Genomic DNA, 3,570 nt, shown 5'->3' with positions numbered 1-3,570 from the left:
GTAAGTAGTTTTAGGATTGCGGCCTAAACTAACAGCATCAGCAATTGATCCTGATTTTTAGATATTTGCATTGGAAATTAAAGTGAAAACCCAATTCACTCCTACATCAGAAGTGATGGCATTGACTGCATTGTGATTCTCATATCTTCTTTAGGGAACGTGGAGCAAGAGTGAATTCCTTAGTCCTAACGCAGATCTGAATGACAATTCCCGGTATTGCATTGAACTCGGTTGCCACTCAGACAAGCCAAACTAGTGACATAGAGTTTCAATGTAGAACATGAAATCCATATACCGGGGGGGGGGGGGGAGGGATTAAAGAGACACACAGGTTCCAGTAAAATTGCAACCCACGGTTGGGCATGAAAAAATGGAAACCCATGGTTGGGCATGAGTCTCTGGGTGCCGAGTGCGGTTTTGTTTAGACTTTGGCATCACCATGGTGAGATGTTACAGTGGAAAATTAGCCAAATGTAAGCTGGATGTCTGAGAACATCATGGCCAATGTTGGCTTTCAATGAAGTACTGGAAGTTTTGGGTAGACTTATTATGAATTTGACAAGAAGTCCTGCTGGACCAAACTAAAGGCTTGTGCAGTCCAGAATTCTGTTCCTCACAGTGACCCACCAGTGCTACCAGGTGCCTCTGGCAAGCTCATAAGCAGGACATGAGCCTAACAGGCCTTTTTCATATGCAACAACCAGGGCTAGTAGAAGCCGCCTCCATGAATTGGTCTAATTCCCTGTTAAAGGTGTGCAAGCTGGTGGTCATTATTACATCTTGGGGTGAAATACTTTCTATTGTCTGTTCTCAATTTTCATCTGTTCACCTTCATTGCATGATCTCATTTCCTAATATGAATAATGATGGGCTCTCCAACACTGGAGGCATTCAAGAGGCAGCTGGACAAGCACCTGTTAGATATGTTTTAACTTGGATTCCTGCATTGAGGAGGGGGTTGGACTCAATGGCCTTATAGGTCCCTTCCAATTCTACTAATCTGTTATCCTAAGAGGGAGAAAAACATATATGTATCCATATTCTTCACTCTGTGCATATTTTTCTTCATCTCTATTGTGCCCACCCCTCTTTTCATTGAGTTGCGTTTGTCATTTCATTGCTCATTCACCCAGGCGGCAGAGAACCTTTTGGTTTTGGAACTCTTTGTTGTTATTATGTGCCTTCAAGTCGACTGCGACTTATGGCACCCCTATGAATCAGTGACCTTCAATAGCATCTGTCATGAACCACTCTGTTCAGATCTTGTAAGTTCAGGCCTATGGCTTCCTTTATGGAATCAATCCATCTCTTGTTCGGCCTTCCTCTTTTTCTACTCCCTCCCCCCCCCCGCATTATTGTCTTTTCTAGTGAATCATGTCTTCTCATTATGTGTCCAACTCCAAAGTATGATAATCTTTGGAATCCCTTTTTTTGTTTCTGCCACCCTGATGATTTTATCTTAACTCTGAGATGCTTGGCTGCAGCGGAGATGAAAGGGGAGCTGGACCGCTTCCTTTAAGGTGGCTCTGTGAGGGGTAGCGCTGGGAGGATTCAGTATCTGTTGTTTCATAGAGGCTTGCGGCCCCCGATTACAGATCATAAAAGATGTGATGCCCACTCGGAGCGTGGGGGGGAGGCAGGGAGGAGTAACGTCTTTAATTTGCTTCTTTAAAAACTCCGTTTTTAATGGTTACACGGCATGATTATTTCGAAGCAGTGCGAAGAAACAGACCTTTCTTGTTTTGCTTTGAGCTTTTAATACGGATTCTGATGTTTCCACCATTTCTGCCCCGCATATGGAGGGGACCAAGTATTGCATTCGGATCCGGAAGTGAAGGCTGTGTGGAGCGGTCCGCTATGTTACAACCGTGTCTCTTTGGGCGCCTCCAGAACGTTTCCCTCGGACGAGGAAGACGTTCCTGTGGGTCGGGCACGTGGGCGGTCTCGCTGGAGCCTGACCCGTTTCTCCTGCCTGCCGCGATGTCTTCTTCCAGAAGGAAAAGCAAGGGGCGGCCTTCCCCCGAGGGCGCTGCCCTGCTTGCCTTGAGGGAGGCTCCTCCGGGGGTTCCCGCTAGGCTGAGTTTGGCTGTTGCAGAATTTCTGGACAAAGGTAGGATGGGAGTAGCGAGCCTCTCGGCTTGCAGGGGGGTTCCGCTCTCTTGGGGACTCACCTGAGACCCCTTTTTCTCAGAACCCGGACATGTGTCTGAATCAGTCTGCTGACACTTGATTAGTCGCGTGACCAATGGATTTCATTTTTTACCTCGCCCTTCTTTTAAGGAATTGCAGATTGCGTACGTGGTGCCCTTTCCCGTTCATGTTCGCAACAGCCCTGTGAGATAGATCAGGCTGGGAGAGTGTGACTAGCCTGGGGTGGATCAGTGAGCTTAATGGAAGTTAAACCTGCGTATCCCCAGTCTAGGTCCATTACTTCAGTTGCTGTCTCACCGCCGGCTCTCCAACTCTGTGCGTTGCAGCCTTGTCCGCGATCCTTATGTTGTTTAATGGGGAAGCAGAACTCCGTTACTTCAATGCAGTGAAATTCTTTGAAATTCCTGTGCTAGGGACTGCCTTCTAACACAGGTGTACAGACTGCAACCTGTGATAGCGTGACATGCAGGTTTCTTTTGGCACCATCATCTGGCAAGCCATTATTGGCTTTGGTTCCCCTGCCGATGCATGTTAGATGTGTGTTGTTATGTGCCTTCAAATCGATTACGACTTATGCTACTGGTTGTATATGCAGGCTTGTTTGCTTTCTTTGCAAGAGTTTGGTAACTTAATAAAGTGGCTCAGAACAGACAAGAGCAGAAGAGACTTATTTATTTGTTTGTTTATTTTAGTTATGTCTTGCTTTTACTCCAAGACCTGGAGGCTGCTTAAAAACCTCCCCCCTCTCATCTTTAACTTCACAACAATCCCTGTGAGGTGCATTAGGCTAAGAGTTTGTGCATGGTCTGAAACTCACCCAGCAAGTTCAAGGTCGAGTGGTGATTTGAACTTTGGTTTCCTCAGTCTTAATATGAAACTCTAACCATGACATCACACTCCTCTTTAAATTGTATGCACATCCCTACTCTCTGAGCTCTTGGCCTGTGAGAACATTGCAGAGAAAGGGCCCACTCTTTCTCTTCCCAGGATCCCTCTGCCTACTACAGAGACTTTGGCCTTGTAGTTAATAACTCTACACATGTCTACTCCTACTCTGGTTGCATTTGTGAAAATGCAGCCAAGATCTGTTCATAGCGAGCATCTGTAGTAAAACCCTTCCCTGTGCACTGCATAGAAACTGTTAGCATTGTGTCCTCCTAGAGTTTCTGTGGTTGCTTACTTTATATAATGATTGTTTGTATGAATAATTACTTACATGTTTTGCACTATCATGTTTTGTTGTAGTTGATTGTGAGGGCCAAGAATGTACACGGCTTCTGATACTAAATTAGTCACATGAATTTCTGTGACAACACATTCTGCTGTTTATATTGGATGTTCTTCCTGAAAACCCCCCAGAGATTTTATTGCTAAAAATTCTGACTTGAACAAATGATAAATCACTGTACACATTTTTTC

At 45.3% G+C, this 3,570-nt stretch overlaps 1 protein-coding gene across 21 annotated transcripts in view; it reads left to right on the top strand.

Moving 5' to 3' along the window:
* AFG2A (AFG2 AAA ATPase homolog A) overlaps positions 1-3,570 on the top strand; it is a 248,554-nt gene that overhangs the window by 926 nt on the left and 244,058 nt on the right. For 8 of the 21 annotated variants that reach the window (XR_009757954.1, XM_061585125.1, XM_061585146.1 and 5 more), the window contains exon 1: positions 1,773-2,110. The exons of 4 other annotated variants lie outside the window; for them this stretch is intronic. Coding sequence is in view for 16 of the 17 variants with exons in the window: in XM_061585125.1 (XP_061441109.1) it covers positions 1,858-2,110 (253 nt within the window). In the remaining variant the exon portion in view is untranslated. Of the gene's footprint in view, positions 1-1,769; positions 2,111-3,570 lie in introns of those variants that run through there. 9 more of the 21 variants (XM_061585129.1, XM_061585127.1, XM_061585131.1 and 6 more) reach the window with 4 other exon arrangements.

Source organism: Rhineura floridana, chromosome 9 (genome assembly GCF_030035675.1).
Source record: "Rhineura floridana isolate rRhiFlo1 chromosome 9, rRhiFlo1.hap2, whole genome shotgun sequence".
NCBI classification, from domain to species: domain Eukaryota; kingdom Metazoa; phylum Chordata; class Lepidosauria; order Squamata; family Rhineuridae; genus Rhineura; species Rhineura floridana.
Note: the sequence above shows the minus strand (reverse complement) of the source record. Positions and strands in the feature narration are given on the sequence as shown.